The 17,753-nt window shown below is 59.2% G+C and overlaps 1 protein-coding gene across 9 annotated transcripts in view; it reads right to left on the reverse strand.

Moving 5' to 3' along the window:
- ABLIM2 (actin binding LIM protein family member 2) overlaps positions 1-17,753 on the reverse strand; it is a 150,852-nt gene that overhangs the window by 85,226 nt on the left and 47,873 nt on the right. For all 9 annotated transcript variants that reach the window (XR_009519632.1, XR_009519631.1, XR_009519629.1 and 6 more), the window contains exons 3-6: positions 16,794-16,977; positions 10,748-10,863; positions 3,783-3,909; positions 757-850 (exon numbers count right to left, since the gene is read on the reverse strand). Coding sequence is in view for 2 of the 9 variants with exons in the window: in XM_060013032.1 (XP_059869015.1) it covers positions 757-850; positions 3,783-3,909; positions 10,748-10,863; positions 16,794-16,977 (521 nt within the window). In the remaining 7 variants the exon portion in view is untranslated. The remainder of the gene's footprint in view (positions 1-756; positions 851-3,782; positions 3,910-10,747; positions 10,864-16,793; positions 16,978-17,753) is intronic.

A 17,753-nucleotide genomic window follows, 5' to 3' on the forward strand; every position in this document is an offset into this window, starting at 1 on the left:
TGGGTCAGGGCCCCTCCTCTCCCACTGCTCTGCCCCCTCCCCACCCCCCAGGTCCTCTGGTTACCTCTGCCCTCCCCAACAGACCATATGCTCGCCGAGGGATGGCCCATCCACCCGCCCCAGCGCAGAGCCCAGGAGGGGCTGCAGAGTGGGGTGGAGGGGCAGGCTGGGCCAGAGCATCAGGGGGGTGGGTTTGGTCCTGTGCACCCCATGGTATTGATCTTACTGAACAAATGTAGTAAAGTGCTTAACACATGTTATTTTCACAAAGGGACACACCCGTGTAACTACCACCCAGACCAAGAAACGCACCTGTCAGCACCCCAGAAATGCCCCAACCTGAGATCGCTGGGTGACCGGTCCGCCTCTGTGGACCCAGCCCTGCCTCCCAGGCTCCCTGTGCAACCCGCCAAGCCTCAGATTTCCCATCTAGATGCCAAAGGGCTGAACCAGGATCGCAAGTTCTTCCCACCTCTCTGTCAACGTGTAAAGGGCACAGGTGAGAGAGTGTTGCAGGGGAATATTCCTGGAGGAGGTGGCACTCACTGGGCAGACCCTGGAAGGTGCCCTCTGGCAGAGCTGGGAGGCAGAGGCTCAGGGCTGCGGGTTCCTGCACAAACATACACCCCAGACGCCACGAGAGGCACCTTCTTATCCTCTCTGTTAACTCCTAGGGGGCGGGCAGACCCCCGTGCCCAGGGAAGACCTTAGAGCGGGCGAGGGTCATGCCTGCAGCCTCCAGGCGGGCCTCCTTACCTCCAGCACGTGCCCCGTGATGTACTTCTCACAGCCATCGCAGCGGATCCCGAACTTGCTGTGATAGTCCGCCTCACAGTAGGGCAGCCCATCCCTGCAACAGAGCCGGCAGTCAGGACGGCGGGGGCACCCCCGGGACCCCCAAGCCCTCAGAGTCCTCGCCAACGAGAGCGGCCATGTCCAAGGGGCAAACGCCCACTTCCTCCTACTCTGGGTACAGCGTGTATGGGGCACTTACGGGCACCAGCACGGCCCCTCGGTCATCAGGGCAGCCCCAAGAGAAATACCACGAAGATCGTTCCATTTCACAGGTGGACAAACTGAGGTTTAAGAGGTGGGGCCGCCTGCCCAGGGGGCGAGCGAGGGCTGGCGGAGGGCTCCAAAGGCTGAGCGCAAGGAATCAAAGCTGCGTCTGGGAAATAAAAGACGTGTCCGCAGACGTGGCTCTTCCTTCCAGTTCATTCTGTCAGATGTTTAACAACCAGGGTGGGAAAGAGTCTATTTACGCATTGGGTGGCTTCCTGCTCGTTCTGAAAGGGGTCTGGGGCGCTGGAGAAAAACGTGAGCCGACAAGGGGGTGTGACAAAGCCGCCCACGGTGGAGACCAGGTCTGAGGGTGACAAGATGCCAAGTGGCAGGCGTGCCTTGGGACCGACCCTCACCCTCCCGGGTGTGGCCGGGAGCTTCCTGCTCTCGAAATCCGAGGGGCGAGGGGCATCAGGCTGCGCAGGAAGGAGCGACGCGTCCACGCCCCCCGCGCACAGCAATGGCGGGCTTCCTACGCGCCGCGCGCGTGGCTTGTGACTTTGGGAAATTGGGACGAGCGGGACACCTCGTGGGCACTGCTCGTGAATATCTGGGCAGCCGTGGGCGGGCTGCTTGAATGCCGAGCCCCCTTCACTGAACTGTAGGGAGAAGCTGGTTTGCAGGTGGTGGACAGAAGACAACGCAGACACAAGGCCTGGACAGTGTCTGGCCTGCGGTCGGAGCTCATTAATTATCACTATGGGGTCAACGCCACGGGACGAGTGGCAGTGACGGTGTCGGAGGTGGTGCCAATGCTTCCTGCTGGGCAGCGGCGAGTGAACAGGCTTGCACTCAAACGCCCAGAGTCCCGGCTGTCACTGAACCCGTCTGGGCCTCAGCTTCCTGGCTGTAAAGTGGGATCGGTAAGTGCAAGGTCTAAGGGAGACAAGGTATGGCCGGCACCTGGCACCCGGTGGCCATCGCCAACCGGGGCTGTCCCCCTGGCCCCGGGTCCAGCCCAATGGGACTTGGACGTGGAGGCGACTGGCCCGGGGGGTGCAGGGTCGGGGGCGTTACTCTGGTGCGTCATCCCCCCCCCACCCCCAACCCCGCACTGCTGCAGTTGCCGTGTGAGCCCCAGTTTGGTTTCGATGTTTGCTCAGCTGCTAACGGAAGGTGAGATTTCTCGAGCTTGTTGGGAGACTGCAGCTAGTGGCGCCCTCTCTTCCTCAAAGCTCAGGACCTCGTCTGGGTCACACAGATGACGGCAGGAGGGGTGAGGTCCCGGTGTTTCTCTGCAGCCTCAGAAACGAAGCAGCCCTTCCTTCCACAGGAGAGGGGACACGTATATTGGGCACTTAGGGTCCACCTTCAAATGCCCTGACCTCAGGGCCCCGACCTCTCCCCAAAAAAGGCTGTACATGCAGCAGATCCAGGAGGTTCAAAGATGACGTCTCCATGGCAACACCACCACGCCCTCATCACGAATTCCGGGCTGTCCCAGAGGCTGCTAAGTAACGCACACGCTGTGTGGGTGAGAGGGGCTGCAGCGCTCTGGGGGCTGGGCATCATTTTGTTTTATTTTAAGTGCTCTGTCCCCAAGGCTGCCTTGGCGTGTCACTCACCCCTTCCCTTTACTATGACAGAGGCAACAGGTCCTGGCCCAAGTGGCCAGAAACCCCCCCAGCCTGACCCAGCCTGGACAGAGGCTCATCTTGATGTGGGGACTCTCACTGGCAATGTTTGATTTTGAGATAATTGTGGATCCAAACACAGTTGTAAGAAACGGGACAGAGAAACCAGGACGGCCTTCGCCAGGTTTCCCCAAGGCTCACATCTTACAGAATTAGAGTACAAGGTCCACAGGAAATTGACACTGGCACACGCAGCGACCCGATTCGGATTCCCCCAGTGAACACCCGCTCTCGCGTGCACATGCGTGTGCATGCATGTATGTGTGCGTGTCTTATTCTCGGAAGTTTTATTGCAGCGGTTTTTGACCCCAGTCAATTCCTGTGATGGTTCTGTTCCCTCAGAGCCTCAAGAACTAGCACAGTCTTTGATAGAAGTTGCCAGAAAAGCCCCTAACTGGCAGGAGGGAGCCGCTCTGCACTCAGAGAAGCTGCTCCTTTGAGCTCAGCCTGTAACCCTTCCCTCCCCGGTGCTGTCTGGGGGCTCACCTGACTCAGTTTCCTGATCTCCAGGGATTAGAATGCACCTGGCAGACCAGCTGCCTCTGCTCAGGGCCCGATCCCCAGAAGCTCCCTCCCCACTGCCTCTGGATAACGGTGCTCCCCCCGCACCCCAAACCAGCCACCGCTGCATCCTGAGCACACATCAGGGACCCTGTGTCGGCCAGCGGGAGCTGCCGATGGCCCCGCGGCAGAAGACAGGGCTGCGCCGTCACACCCGTGACACCCGAGCCCGGTCAGCCCTCTCTCCCTTGCTCTGCTGCCGGCCTCGGCCGACGTCCACTTTGCATCCTGCAGGGGTGCAGGCACCAGCAAGGGGGGCGAATTCCACGGGCGAGGGTGACACCAGGGGCGGTGTGGGGAGGTGTTTTACAGGGTCAAAGGTGGGAGCGCTAAAGTCTCTGTCCCAGTGAACAGCAAGAGCATGGGAGTCTCTGCAAACCACGCTGAGGACGCAAGGCTGGTAGGGAGAGGGGCCTGGCCGGGGCTCTTCCCCTGGCACAGACGGGAGGAGCTGGCAGGAGGGTGGGCACAGGACGAGCCCTGCCCCGCCCCCAGGTGACAGGCCAGCGAGCCCCGCCCACTCACTTGCTGATATACTCCGCGTTCAGTTGTTTCCCGCACGTCTTGCACTTGAAACAGCCCAGATGCCAGTGTTTCTCCAGGGCCACCAGGGACTGGCCGTTTTTGATCTCCACTCCGCAGCCCTTGCAACCTGGAAGAAAGAACGGAGCACAGCCGTCATCCTCGTGGGTGTGGGCGAGAGGCGCAGGGTGGCGGCCCTGCACCGCTGGGACTTCAGACGCCCCAGGGGCAGTGAGAGCGGGCCTGGGGACGGGACAGATGGAACCGTCCGCCGCGGCCGTTACATGACGGCCAGCGTGAGCGCGCATCGAGCGCCGACCGCGTGCAGCCTGGGCCGTGCGCCTGGGGTACCAGCATGAACTAGACAGAGGCCCCACCTTCCAGGGACGGGCGTCCAGGCCTGCGGAAGCAGATGGGGACTTGCACAGGGGCACCCTGCAGTGGGTACTGCCCCAAGCATGGCCCGGGCAGCAGGGTGCCACGATGGCAGGAGCTCTGGGTGGCCTCGCCTGTCCTGCTCTGTTGGCAGGTGGACTTTGAACCTAATTGTGCCCCCCCACCAGGAAAGGTGCTGCTTTAGAGAGGTTGGAGCCCCGATGCCTATCCTCTGAGCGCTCGCCTGCCGGGGTGCCCCTCCCAGGAAGCCCTCCGGCCCCGGCTTCTGAGCTCCTTCTGTGGCCAGCCGTGCCACATCCCGGACATAGGACAGTGACCACCCGCGCTTGCGCTCCTGGCCTCAGCCCAGGTCGGAGCCAGGCCCCAGGAAGCACCTTCACCCCCGGTGATGGGGGCTCTCCCTCCCATGGCCCCCAGCCTGGTCTGGGCCCCTGACTGGTCTCCCCGCTGCTCCTCCAGCCATGCCCATCCCTGATCAAGCCCCCCCCAGGGTCTCGGGTGCTCAGGACACAGCCCTGCTGCCTCCCGACCCCTCCAGCCATGGGCAGCCACACCGGGGGCTCCCACAGTCAGTGCCACGTGTGCTGAAGGACCGGGGGTGGAGCAGGCCGGGCAACGTCAGGGGCAGAGACAGGCAGCATGACCTGCCTGGGGCGTGCGTGTGTGTGCACATATCTGTATCGAGTACGTACACGTGTGTCTTATGTGCACGTGTTGTGTCTGATTACGTGCACTTGTATCTTTGTGTGACATGTCTGTGCAGACAGGTATATCTGTGTGTGACTGTGTGCAGGGGTGTGTGTGCAGGGGTGTATCTATGTATGTGTGTGTTAGTGCCTGTGTGTGTTGTGTGTATGCATGAGCGTATGTGTCTGTGTGAGTGTGTGTCCCTGCGTGAGTCTGTGTGTGTGTGTAAGTGTGTCTGTGTCTGTGCATAAATGTGTGTATGTCTGTATGTAGGTCTATCCGTCTCTGCGTGTGTCTGTCTGTGTGTGGCTGCATGTGTGTGTCTCTGTGTGTGTGTGTCTAGTATTTCCATGTATATCTGTGTGTGTCGGGGACATGACAAGGGTGGGGCCTTGGGGACCCCAAAGGGCCCTGATGAGCAGAGGCGAGCAGGGGGTGCCCTGAGGGACTCAGCATTTCCTGGGCTCAGCCAGGCAGGGACCCCCCCACCCTAGATGAAAGAATGGGGCCCAAGGTCCAGCAGCCTGGCTCCAATCCTGGCCCTACTCCTCGGGGTCACACTGGACAAGGCTCTTTCCTCTCCGTGTGGAGCCCTGTTTCCAGCCGGGGGGTGGGGCGGGGCAGTCACATTCAGTGGCGGATCTCATATGAAGACAGCAGAGCCCGCACGTCTAGATGCTGATGCTGCCGGGACACGGCCAATGCACGGCGGGCTCGCCAGACTCTGCTCTGACAGGGATTTGCTCTCCTTCTGGGCAGAGCCCAGCATCACGTCATCTTTAAGAATAAAAAATATTTAATATCTACAGAACTGTTGGTCAAACTCTAGATTTCTTAATTTACCACACCATCAAATCCACTGGCAACTTTGGAAAAGACCCGAAGAACAGGCTCAAACCCCAAGGTCCAGGGCTGGGAGGGAAGAGGGGACCTCCCAGCCATCTCAGGATCATGGAGCCCAGCCAGGCTGGCGGCAGAGAAGAGCTCAGTGAACGAACGCCTGAATGCATCGGAGCCAAGAGGAAGCTCCCTCCTCACGTTCAGGAGGCATCAAGACCCCTCCCCTCCCGGCCCCTCAGTCTGTCCCCAGCAGAGCAGGGCCGACACCGCCTTCCAGTGCTGGATCCGTGCACCTAGCGGGTGACCGCGGGCACACACGGTACGCTCTGTGCCAGCGCCTCTTGACCAGGGCCATTTTGCTGCCGGGGGCTTTGGGCTGTGTCTGGACACAATTCTGGTCCTTCCAACTGGGCGTGGAAGGTGGGGGTTGTGCCCCAGGGGCCCGGAGGCCAGGAATGCTGCTCAAAACCCTCCAGGGCGCAGGTCGGCCCCCACCACAAAGAATCGTCAGGCCCCAAATGTCAACAGCGCTGAAGTCGAGAAAGCCTGCTCAGAGCCTCGGTCCAGGTCTTCGCAGACGGGCAAAGCCAAGGAGCAGCCCGGACCACGCTGGGCCTGGGGGGAGGCGGGGCACGGCAGTGGCTGGAAGCCAGGCTGTCCCCGCCAGCTGTGTGACAGTGACCGAGTCACTTCACGTCTCTGTGCCCACTAAGACAGGGACGCACTTTATGGGGGTAGTAACAGGACTAGCCTCACGCAGCTGTCATGAGCTAACAGAGACAGGCGTGTGGTGTGAAGGATGCGTTTGAGGAATGAATAAGCGCACGTGAGCTGAACGCTCGAACTATTACCGCTGTCGTCTCGAGGGGGACACCTCGTGAGGGGCCGATTCCCTGCGGGAAGCCCCCCACTCTGCCTCTTCCTGGATCAGCAGTGTGCCCGCCCCCAGGGCAGGGTCCGAGGCTCCGGGCAAACGTGCCACCTGCCGCCGGGGGGGACGTGCTCCGCACCTCCACACCGCCTCCTTGTCCCCGTAGACTCGGGGTAGAGCCTCACTAATAGCGAGCCGTGAACGTGGAGGCCAGGGCCAGGTGCGAGGACTGTTGTCATGGAAACGGCAATCATCATTTTCTAAACACATCTGGAGCTCAGCATAGCTTCGCAGGGCTTTGCAAGTGACAGGTGAATCTTCTGTGATGAATCCACTCGACAACAGCTGTCAACGCACAGACGTCCTTGAGGGAGTGTGTCCCCACTGCCCGGGGGCAGAAGGGGGGCACACTTTGGCCTGGAAGGGCCAAAGCCTGCCATCCACTCATCCTCGCACCCTGGGCCTGGCTCTGCCATCACAGCCACAGGATGGACCTGGGCCCCTTCCCCAGCATGACCCTTCTAGAACCTTCCAAAAAGTTTCCTTGTTTCCCCTCAAGTGCCCCCTCCTCTAGCAGACGCGGTCATGGGTTCAAAGGCCCGGCTCTGCCACTAACTCGCATGGGACCCAGGACGTGTCAGGGGCCTCTCTGAGCCCCAGCTGTGGCCTCGGGCTGGGAGTGGGGTGCAGGGTCAGACTCCCTCACCCACTGTCCTCCTCAGATCTAACTGGGAGTGGAGGGGGGTCTGGGTCGAATCTGAGATTGACCTTTGATGGCAAGAAACCGACAGAGTTCTAACTTTAAAATGCCTGAGACGTTACGGGCTTGGCTTGCGATTTCTCTAAGGAGCCGGGGCCAAGCAGGAGGGCCTGCGAGCATCTGCTGGGAGAGATAAAAAAGGTTCAAGTGCATCCCACCCACTGGGCTCTGCACTGAACTGGCGACTCGACCCCCTGACTGCAACGCAGTGGCTGGGGGGCGGGGAGTGGCGGCCAGGAGGGACATTGGTTCCTGGGGGCTACAGCACCCTACAAGGCAGATGCACCCCACAAGGCAGCCACTGCACCCCACAAGGCAGCCCGCATGCCTGCTCCCCCCTTGGGGCCCAGCCCCTCCTCATCTTTCCACGTCACCCCCTCATTTAACCTCAGCCTCGCCACAAGAAAGGCTCACCCCATTTCCAGAGGGGGGACCGGGGCTCTGATCCCGTCACCCACCCCTGATCACGTGGACAGTGCAACCCCACGTGGGCGGAAGACAGAGAGGTTCTGAGGGCCACAGCCCAGGTGGATGCACGTCCGAAGGCCTGAGGCCCCGCCCCGCCCACAGGACGGCCCCTCACGGGCACACAGCCGGCAGAGGCCTTGGATGCCAGGGCCCTGCCCCTTCCCTCCTGACTTCGGTGGGCCTCCTGATCCTGGCTCCGAGTGTGACCCCAGGTTCCGGGTGTGACCCCGTCCTGGCTGGGCTGGGCCCCAGCAGGTGGAGTCGAGCCTAAGAACGGGTCACGGGGGCTCCTCAGCTTGGACAGGGCTGCCCCGGTCCAAGGTCCCACATTCCCAGCTCCTGGCTGCTGCCACACCAGGCTGCCCCTCCGGGCCACTGCCCACACCCACTGCTGACCCCACATCCACTCCCAAGGCCCGGAGAGGGGACACAGCGTGCCCAGGGCACCCAGGTGGTGAGTGGCGGGGTCTATTCCTCACAGCCGGGCTCAGAGCTGCGCCCTGATTGGAGTGGCGCTGGGCCTCTCTGAGGGCTGCCCTGTGACCGGCTCCAACCAGCAACCGGTTCAGAGCTGGAGAGTACGGGAGGAGCCTGGAAAAGGGGAGCCTGGATGGGCGCCCAGAGGGCTCTCCGGGAGGAGACCCTCCCCTCAGGGCAGTCGGGGAGGCAGTCCAGGGCAGAAGCAGCATGGAAAGCTCAGGTGCGGTGGAGGAGCTGGCCACCCAGAAGGAGCGGTGCACCCCTCCCCAGGGAAGGCGTGGGCATCCAGCAAGAAGCGCTGATCCTGTTACTAAGCAACAGGCTCAGGCCAATGAGCGGAAGAGGGAAGCTCAGGTCCCTGGGACCAAGCCTGACTTCCACGGGAGCAGCTGGCCACTCTCCGCTTCCCCCAGGGAAGGCGGCCCCAAAGGTGGCCATATGCAGCTTTCCACCCTATGCAAGAAGGGCCACGTCCCTCCCCCAGCTGCCACCACCTGCAGGGCAGACCACGCTGTGCAGGCTCACATTCCTAGCATGCTCCCAACCCACCCTGGCACTACCTCCCTCAACAGCCATCTATGGCTCCTCGTTGCCTCCAGGATGCAGCTGGAGCTCCCTGGCATGGCTTTGCCGCCTGGTTTCTTCACTTCCATTCCCTGCTCCCACACAGCACCCCACCTTGTCCACTCACATGGGGGTGGCAGTTGGGCCCAGCTCATGCAGTGCCCTTCCCTCAATGCCTACTTAACGAAAACCTGTGTTTTAGGTTTCAGAACAAAGGCCACCTCTTCAGAAAGCCTCTGGTCACAGCAGGGCGGGCTCCCCTGCTTTGGACTTTAAAGGCCTTGGCTCAAACCTCAGCCCCACCCCTCCCTAGCTGGACACTGGGCACCCAGCACTTCTGCTGCTCTCCACCAGGCTCAGGGCACTTATGCTCCTGCAGAAGGAGGGAGGGACTCCTGCCTGGCCAGGTTGCTCTGGGGACAAAAGGAGGTGGGAGCTGGGAAGACAATGCAGACATCCACACAGAAGCCAAGAACTGGTGATGAATGTTTAATGCCTTCCAGGCACAAAAACGGTTCTAAGCTGGGGATTATCACCACGGACCGTGAGAAGGGATAGGTTATAGAAGGGGTGGGTTACAGACCCATCTGGGGGTGAGGGCAGCGTCTGTTCTTTGAAAACACAAATTTTATATTTTTAAATAAATTTCCATTTGGAGAGGGCAGCCTTTCTGCCCATGACATTTAAAAAAATCTCAAAAAAGTCTCAGACAATGAATCTGTGATTGGGCATATTTCCCTTTTTACTTTGGCTGCCAGGAAGCTCTGGACAAACTCTTCAAACTAACCCCCGCCTTTTCAAATTTTGCTGTAGTTTTTGATTACTATTTCAGGCTTAATGATAATAGGGCTGTTTGTTGAAGCAAATTCTCAAAAACTTAATCAATCCAGACCTCAGCTGGAGAGAAAGTTTTGAATGGAGAACTCTCCTAGCAGACCTCAAAGCAACAGCCTCACCAACTGTGACTGCCGTGAGCTTGCCTCCCCAAGGGATGAAGGCTTCGCCTCATTTCCCAGATAAAATTGTTACCAGTCCCTGAAGCCAACACTCGGCTCCTGGGAGGATGTGCAGTCTCCTCTGTACAGACTTTCAGTGTCGTGGACAAGGAAGCGGGAGAGGACAGGAGAGTGAGGAGAGCCAGGGGGGCTGGCTCTGGAAGTCAATACAAACCCCTCCTCTGTCCCAGGACACGTGGCTCTGGCACTGGGACACCACAGCCACCTTGCACACAGGATGGGCTCTGAACACCCCGTTTCTGCAGTGGGAGCCTGGTGGGAGCAGTCCTGGGGCGCTGGGCTCCCTCCCCGTCCCTGTGTCCCATCTCTGGTCCTGGAAGAGCCACCCACAGGGAAAGGCCAGCGCCTTTCTGCTCCCACCTCGCTCTCTGCCCCACATCCACAAGCTCCTGACATGCCCCTGCTACTGGTTCGTTTTCACTAACAACCCCCTTCTTCATTCAAGAAGCATGTATTGAGCACCCACTGCATACGCACCCTGGCCCAGCTCCCAGGGGACGGAACAGGTAATCCAAGAGCCCCAGACCACAGGAGCCCAGAGGTCACTGTTCTCCTAGTGGCTCTCCTGAAGGGCTCCCGGATGCTCTGGAAATAACTGTGGGGAGCTGAGTGTGGGTGCTGGAGGGAGAAGGCCAGAAGGAGGCCAGAAGGCTTCCTGGAGGAGGTGGGCTAGAGCCGGGCTGAAAGATGGAGTGGCACAAAGGGGGGAGGGCACAGGCTGAGCAAAGGCTTAGAGGCAGGAGTACCCCAGAGACGCCTGGCCCTGGCTCCCTTCGTTGTGTTCATCCACAGTTATTTGCTTCCACTACTTCTGGTCCCAGTGGTGTCAGGCCCGCCACCCAGCACCGCCAAGCCCCCTCCGCCACGCCGCTCCACGTCCACTTACTCCAGAGGCCCTGGGACAGGGGCACGCTGCTGCCCGCTGACGTGGGCAGGGAGCACTTCTGGCACATGCATTCCTTGCCGTTGAAGGTCACTCGGTCCCCGGGCGGGAAGGGCAACCTGAAATAAGACAGCGCATTACCAGCCAGGACCACCTCCTGGCTCTTCTCCTGGGTCGGGGGAGCCCCATCCTAGACACCACGCCGTCACCTCCCCGGGGACCACAGGCCCAGGACGCTGGGTGTCTGCGTGCAGGTGCTGCCGCTGGGCCAGCTTAGCCTTAGTGTCCTCATCGGCACCAGCAGGTAGAATCGCGGTGCAGTGGGCCAGAGCAGTGGGGGCCGGCCTGTGCTTGCACGTGGCGATCAACTGGGCAGTCTCAGCCGTTGGCCTCCTCCATCCAACCCTGCCTCCTCTGACCGCCCAGCATGCTTTGTCTGTTCAATACTCATGGCAACAGCACCGTTTACTGAGCATCTACTAGGTGCCAGGCCAGGTTCTATGACAGATTCCTTAATGCCTGCCTCATTTATCACCATTAAGATGCTTGCCCAGGTTGGTCTTTGCTTTGTTTTTCTCGATGGGTGAGAAAATTGAGTTCAGAGAGGACAGTTGACTTTTCCAAGGCCACACAGCTGCTGCCCGTCAGAACCAGACTCAAACCAAGACCTGTCTGACTCCAAAGCGCCGTGATTTGCCTCCTGGGTCTCTCAGAAAGCAGTGCCGCTAGAAGCATGCAAGACTGTATGCTGGATTCCGTCTTTAAAGTCTGGCATTTTTTTCATCATGGATTTCTTTTTTGCATTCATTCCAATTTCTGAAGTATCACATTAAAATATCATTTACCTTGATCACTTTTTTGGCCTCCCCTTAAACTCTGCATCCAAAGCAGAGTCCCTAGTCCCAGCCCTGGGGCAAGGGGAAGTTACGGCCCTGGGCTGCCCAAGCGAGGCCGGTGGGGGTAGCAGAGCTGGCCCAGCTGCTTCAGCCCCGGAACTTCCCCTCTGGTGACAGAGGTGGATCGGGTGCCTGCCTCTGGTGAGCTAGGGTCAGGCCACCTCCTGCCACTGGGCCACCTCCTCCCCCAGTTCAGCCTGGCAAGAGAACCTGAGCCCTGCGGGCGGCAGTCTCTGAATTATCTGGACCAGGGCACGCCCCGTCCTCTGGCTTAAGCCTTCGTTGTGTCCCCCCTGCCTCCTTCGGGACTGGACAAGGCCAGGCACAGCCAGGTGCTCGACAGGTCACCGTCAGTGAAAGAATGAGCAAGTACATGAACACGTCAATAACCGAAGGTCCCCCTGGAGGCCTAGCTCAGCCACCTTCCCCTGCAGGGCCTCCTCTCGGAGCCTGCCTGGGTCACGTCGGCTCCAGTCTGGCCCCGACTCTGCGACCAGAAGAGCTTTCTGACCCATGAGGCTGCCAAGCCTTCCCGTGAAAAAGCCCCGCCAAAGCCCCCCACTTTGTGCGGCTGGCGTTCAGGGCCCTAGGCAGATTCAGCAGGGCCCCAGCCAGCCAGTCTCAGCTCTTAGGGAGCAAGAACCTATAGAAGCTGAGCTGAACCCCGTCCCAAGACTTGCGAGATGGTCCTGCCGCTCTCTGTCCTTCAGCTGCCCGGGCAGCTATCTGACGCCGTGCGCTGCATCCCGCGTGGTTAGTGCTGGGGTCTACCTCTCTCCCGCCTGCTGTCTTGCAGCTGCCTTGGTGATGGGGGGTCTTGGGCCACAGCGGGAGTCCCTTGCCATCCCTGGATGCGCTCGGAGAGAATCTCCGGCTGTGTGACCCAGAGCAAGCTGCTTAACCTCTCCGAGTTCCTGCTTCTCACTTGTAAAACGGGACTAAGGACATCTGTGTCTCAGGCTGTTATTCATCCATCCATGCATCTGACCTATAGCGTGGAAAGCTCTAGTATTATGCCTGGGACCCAGGAGGGGCTGAATGAATGGTAGGTATTATTTTATTAATTCAACTTCATTGAAGTATATGTTGACAAATGTACACACTCATGTAACCAGGACCACAGTCACGGTATGGGACATTTCTGTCCACTGTAAAAAGCCTGCTGTGACCGTCCACACTCATCCCCCCACCCCGGCCCCAGGCGGCTATGATCGGCGTTCTGTGCCATGGATCTGACTTGATCTTCTGGGACTGCATATAAATGGAATCACACGGTACGCAGTCTTTGATGTCTTGTTCTGCTGCGTGTTTTTGAGATTCACTCACACGGCTGCACACGCCACTGGTGTGTTCTGTTTGATTGTCAAATGCTGCTCCTTTGCACGGATGAACTGTTCATGTCCAAGGACATTTGGCTTCTTTCCAGTTTGGGACTGTTACAAATAAAGCTGCTAAGAACGTTTGCTGACAAGTCTGTGTGGACGTGTGCTTTTGTTTCTCCTGGGTAAATACCTAGGAGCGGAATTGCTGGGCCACGTGCTAACTGTGTGCCTAACTTCACAAGACACTGCCAAACTGCTTTCTGTAGAGGTTGCACCACTTTGCCTTCCCACCAGAGACCTGTGACAGCTCCTTTCACTCTGTATCCTCACCAACACTTGACACTATCCATCTCCTTACTGTTAGTCATTCTAGAGGACATTGGATGGTATTTCAACGAGTTTTAATTGGAATTCCCCTGATGACTAGTGATGTTAATGTAATCATTTAATTTGTTTATTGGTCATTTACATACATTTTTGTGGCGTATCTGCTAAACTCCTTTGCTCATTTTTAATAGTTTTTTTGGTCTTATTATTGAGTTGTAGAAGTTCTTTATATACTGTAGATAACTGTGTTTCACCAGATATGTACCTTCTATTAAGCTGATGGCTTGCTTTTTCATTTGCTTGACGTCTTTTTTTTTTTTTTGTGGTACACGGGCCTCTCACTGTTGTGGCCTCTCCCGTTGCGGAGCACAGGCTCCGGACGTGCAGGCTCAGCGGCCATGGCTCACGGGCCCAGCCGTTCCGCGGCATGTGGGATCTTCCCGGACCGGGGCACGAACCCGTGTCCCCTGCATCGGCAGGCGGACTCTCAACCACTGGGCCACCAGGGAAGCCCTCAGGGAATTTTTTATTTCAGAAATTTCCATTTTCATTTCTATAATTTCCATTTGGTTTCTTTCCATGTCTTCTATAATACTCCTACTTATGTTCATGCTTTCCTCTGAATACTTAAATATATTTACATCGGCTGTTTTAAAGTCATCGTCTGCTAGTTTCACCATTGATCTCATTTCTGGGTCTGTTGCTACTGACTGATTTTTCTTCTGGCCCTGCGTCACGTTTTCCAGCTTCTTCTTATGACCGGTCACATTTGATGGGTGTTGGACATTGTCGATTTTATGTTGTTGAGGGCTGGGTTTTCTTCTCTTTCTACGAAGAGTGTTACACTTTACTTTGGCAGGCAGTTAGCTCACTTGCAGACCAGCGTGATCTCTTTGAGGCTTGTTCTTGAACTTCGAGCAGGTTTACGCCCTCACTCTAGGGCGATTTCAGTTCCGCTAATAAGGCATGATGCTTTTGGTGTCCCCACTGCATGCCTGGGTGTTCCACAAGGAATCTCCACCTGGCCAGAACTCGAATGTCTCCCAGCCCTGGGAATGTTTAGCTTACAGCAACCTGGTCATTTTTTGCCCAACCTTGTGAAATTTCCTCTCCGTCTACATGGCTTCGTGTTTAGTCCAAGAGTCAAAGGCACCTCTGTGCAACTCTCCTGAGGTCTCGTTCTGCATAGCTCTCTCCCTTCTGCTATGCTGTTCTGCCTCTCACATCACTGTCTCTTAACTTGGGGGGGATGCCATGCCCTACCTGGTTCCCTTCTTGTCCTCTGGTTCAAGAAACAGCCTCCAGGCAGAAAGCTGGGTGGTCACAGGGGTCCCTTCTTTCGTCTTCCCTCTGTTAGTCCTGAGCTGCCTGTGCCCCAGAATCCCAAAACAGTTGTTTTGTATGTTTTTTCCAGTCTTCTAGTTTTTTATAGTGGGTGGATAAGTCCAGGCCCAGTGACTCCAGCACGACAGGGCTGTCAGATATTATTTTTAAAATATCGGATTACAGAGGTGATCTTTCAAACCCCCTGTGATTATGTCACCCCTTGTCTCTAAGCTACGTGCACAGAAATCAAACATGCAGATTATCCTTGGGGGAACCTTGACCCACGCACGCTGCAATGACACACGGTGACTCTTCCGTTAGAAATGTCCCTTGTCATGGCTCCTTCCTGGCCCAGCACCTCCTCCCACCCCCACCCCCAACAAAAGCTTCCCTTTCCGCCTAGAGCACGTGCCACAACTACAGAAAACAGCGGGAACAACACTCAACAAGGCCCCTTTCAACTGGGTGTGGTGAGACAGACAGAACAGAGAATAAACTCTGGGGGTTTCATTCTTTGTTTTCTAGACAGAACATTCCCCCTGGGAGCAATGTGTCTGGGGCTGTGGTGGGTGGGAGGGAGGGAGGGAGGGGGGAGGCAGGATGCCCACATGGGAAGGCTGCCTGCTGCTGCCCCCAAGCCCCAGAGGTGCAGGGCAGAGAGGGGAGCGGGTGTAGCCTTGCTGCCGGGGCTGAGGACCTCATTCTGTCTCTAGCAGCCATTCAATGGACACCTGCTCCGTGGCAGGCAGCAGGCGCCGGAGGAGTCAAATCCAGTCCCTGCCCACGTGGTGCTGCCGTCAAGCAGCTCTGGGACACGGTGCCACAGAAGGGTTGTAGGGCCCAGGATGCAGGGGAGCCGCGAGGAGGGACAGGGAGGGGACTGCTTTCCCGGAGGGAGGCTGTGGGGAGGCGGCTCTTGCTGCCCTGCTGTGTCCCCAGATGCTGCGCCCCTAGGGTCTGGGCTAACGCAGCTCCAAGTCACCAGAGCCAGCCTGGGGCCTGGCCCACGTAGGCACCTAGAAAAGCCTGGACGAATGAATGAATGAATAAAGGAATGAAGGGACTGGAACAGACTGTGAAGCTCCCCTCAGCCAGGCTGGGAGGCTCAGACTTTCTCGTGGAGGCCATGGGGGTGGGTCGGAGGAGTGACAGGCAGAGGGAAAACAGGGACCCCAGTGTGGAGGCCTTGGCAGGACTCCAGGGAGGTGAGTTCTGGGTCTGAGTAAGGCAGTGGCTGGGCCGATTTCGGAAGTTCATGGGGGGGACCTGGGAAGATGCCCACGCTTGGGGCTCGTGTGCCTGGTGGGTTGGGCGCCTGTGCCACCTACAGATCAGGGACTTGGGTACAGAGAGGCGGGGTGTGCAGGTGGGATGCGCCAGGACGGCGGAGGAGAGGGGAGCGGCAGTGGGTGGGCACGGAGACGCCAAAGCGTGGACACTGCAGGCACCGACGTGAGAGGAGGCGAGGTGGAGGCTGCGGACAGGAGAGGGGCTGGTGGGCGGGGCCGAGAGGGCACAGGCGGCGGGCGAGCACCTCCCCAGAAGCCATCAGAGGCCTCGTGCTGGCGGTCTCAGAACCCACGGGCCTCTGCATCCCGGAAAGAGGGCTTGATCCTGTGCTGCGGGCAAGGGGTGGGGGCCTGCAAGGTGTGCAGCTGGATGAAGGTGTGCCTCAGAGCAGGGCCGGGGTCCACCTGCCATCCCTTGGCTGGGTCCCGCCTCCCTCCCGGCCATATGAGACAATGGGAGGGAGGGAAGGAGGGAGGGAGGGAGGAGGGAGGGAGGGAGGAGGGAGGAGGGAGGAGGGAGGAGGGAGGAGGAGGAGGAGGGAGGAGGGAGGAGGAGGGAGGAGGGAGGAGGGAGGAGGAGGGAGGAGGGAGGGGGAGGAGGAGGGAGGAGGGAGGGGGAGGAGGAGGGAGGAGGGAGGGGGAGGAGGAGGGAGGGAGGAGGGAGGGAGGAGGGAGGAGGAGGGAGGAGGGAGGGAGGGAGGAGGGAGGGAGGAGGGAGGGAGGAGGGACGGGAGGAGGGAGGGGAGGGAGGAGGAGGGAGGGGAGGGAGGAGGAGGGAGAGAGGAGGGAGGGAGGAGGGAGGGAGGAGGGAGGGAGGGGTAGGGAGGAGGGGGGAGGGAGGAGGGAAGAGGGAGGGCTGGGGAGGAGCCGTTGCAGGTCCCACACTCACCGGCAGACTGCACACACGAAGCAGTTTGGGTGGTAGGTCTTGCCCAGCGCCGATACCACCTCGCCCTCGATGAACTGATCGCAGCTGAAGCAGCGGGTCCCGTACAGTCTCTGGTAGTCCTGGGTGCAGATGTACTCGCCCTGCCGCACGAAGAAGCCGCCTTGGGCCAGGTCACAGCCGCATTCTGGGGACACACGGGAGGGGCCGAGGTAGCAGGTGACCACCAGCTCCCCAGTCCCGACGGGCTCCATGCGTATCCCTCACTACACACAGGCTTCGGTGCGAACTCAGGGTGGCTCGCTGAACCCTCGGGGGGCCAGGCCCTAAGCACAGACTCCAGCTCCGGCCCCTCAGCCTGGAGACGAGTGGCTTTTCTTGTGGAAGCTTCTAGAAAGGGGCACGGACCCGGGATGAGAAGCAGGCTGTGCTGAGGGGCCAGCCCAGCGCCTCCTCGCCTCCTGAACCCACCAGGGACGCAGTGCTGATGCCCCATGAGCCCCCCCCAACCCCCGCTCCTCCAGGTGGGCTGTTCCCAGCAGGAAAATAACAGATGGGGAGGCGGTTCACACCTGAGCACCTACCGCGTGCTAGGCCCTATTCTGGGGGGGAGGATCCCCTGACCACAGTGAGGCTTCCTGACCCCCCTCCACCCGTCTCCCCCAACATGGACGAGGCCAGACCCCCTGCAAAAGGGAGAGAGGCCGGGCACACTCGCACTGACCCCTAATATACCTCCTGCCCCAGGGAGGACCAGGGGGACGTTGCCAGGCGGAGGATGGAGTGCCTGCCCTCAGGACAGGCCCCAGGGCACATGGGAACCGGGCCTGGTTCCAGAGGGAGCAGCCTTCGCGCCCTCCCTGGGGAGGCCCAGCCTGCCAGCCCGTCAGGGCGGGGTCTTTGTGGGTTGCAGCCCCCTAGCCAGAGCCTTGAAATACCATGTAGCCCATCTTTGAATCAACG

Source organism: Delphinus delphis, chromosome 5, assembly GCF_949987515.2.
Source record: "Delphinus delphis chromosome 5, mDelDel1.2, whole genome shotgun sequence".
Lineage (NCBI taxonomy): Eukaryota > Metazoa > Chordata > Mammalia > Artiodactyla > Delphinidae > Delphinus > Delphinus delphis.